The 1,214-nt window shown below is 53.6% G+C and overlaps 1 protein-coding gene across 2 annotated transcripts; it reads right to left on the bottom strand.

The window, feature by feature from the left end:
- Window positions 1-57: 57 nt before the first annotated feature.
- LOC140852234 (uncharacterized protein At3g17950) lies at window positions 58-1,214 on the bottom strand. 2 transcript variants are annotated; one of them, XM_073245205.1, is made up of 2 exons: window positions 874-1,214; window positions 58-757 (listed from the first exon to the last, which is right to left on the bottom strand). In XM_073245205.1, the coding sequence occupies exons 1-2, from the start codon at window positions 990-992 to the stop codon at window positions 277-279; spliced, it is 600 nt and encodes a 199-aa protein (XP_073101306.1). In that variant the 5' UTR covers window positions 993-1,214; the 3' UTR covers window positions 58-276. The 2 variants fall into 2 exon arrangements, with proteins under 2 accessions (XP_073101306.1, XP_073101307.1); XM_073245206.1 differs by having other exon boundaries at window positions 58-786; window positions 874-1,208.

The following is a 1,214-nucleotide window of genomic DNA, read 5'->3' on the forward strand; positions in this document are numbered from 1 at the left end:
TTAAGAAAAAGAAAAAGATAAAAAGGAGATCACGAGAGCAACTCACATCCACACAAAAATATAATAATAATAATAATAATAATAATAATAATAATAATAATAAAATCTAGAATCTACCGACGCAGCAGCACCCTTCCCTTCCTTTTGAGTTCTTTCTCTTAAAAAAAAAAAAAAAAAAAAAAAAGGGGAAAACGAATAAAAAGTATGGAATAAAATCCAGGAATTAGCTTTATATACATTGGGGGAGGAGGAGAAAGAGGATTTAAAATTACAAGTCTACCCCTCACCCCCGCCGCAGATCCCGGTTAGCAGCACCGGCAGCCTCCCCAGATACCCCAACCCCTCCGCCGCCCTGTGCTGCTGCGGCCGCCGCCGCCCCTCCGCCGGCGGCAGCACCCTCTCGTCCTCGAACAGTGGCCCGCCGCCCAGCGCCTCGTGCTCCGTCACTCCCCCTCCGCCGCCGTAGAGGAAGCGGCCGTCCGCCACCTCGCCGTCCACGTCCAGCCGCCGCTCCACCTGGAGGAAGTCCCCCAGCGAGGTGGTCCCCACCATGTCGTCCCGGCACAGCCGCCACCACCTCCGTCCCCCGCGGTGCCGCCGCCGCCGCCTTTCCGGCAACCCACTATGCTTGGGCCTCGTCCCTGCCCCCTCTCCTCCGCCGCCGCCGCCGACGCCGTGATCCCGCCGCGAAAGAACCCTCCCCGGCTGGACGGCGATCTCCGGGAAGGAGACGCCCATCAGCGTCCCCAGAGTCGTGCTTCGGTCGTGGAAGAACGAACCGGTCGACTTAAAAATAAATAAATAAATAAATAAAGACAGAGTGAGGGCATTCTGGGAATTTTAAGTCGCTCGCAGTTCCCGTATTATTCTTACCTCGGTATCCAGATCGGAGGAAGAGGGGGAGGAGTTGGTCGGGGACGAAGGGATGAAGGCGGTGTCCCTATCCATGGCGTCGGAATAAGTTCAGTCTTGGACCAACATAATAAGTTCATTCTTGAAGCAACATAGAGAGAGAGAGAGAGAGAGAGAGTGGGTGTGTGAAGGGGTTTTGGAGAAGATTGAATGATGACGGGAACCTGGGAATTTAAGGGTGTGTAGGAGGATGAACGGCGTCGGAAAAAGTTTATTCTTGGAACAATATGGAGAGAGAGAGGGGGGGTGGGGGAAGGGGGGCGAATAGAGAGAGAGAATGAAGGGGCTTTGGGATGATGATG

Source organism: Elaeis guineensis, chromosome 10 (genome assembly GCF_000442705.2).
Source record: "Elaeis guineensis isolate ETL-2024a chromosome 10, EG11, whole genome shotgun sequence".
NCBI classification, from domain to species: Eukaryota; Viridiplantae; Streptophyta; class Magnoliopsida; order Arecales; family Arecaceae; genus Elaeis; species Elaeis guineensis.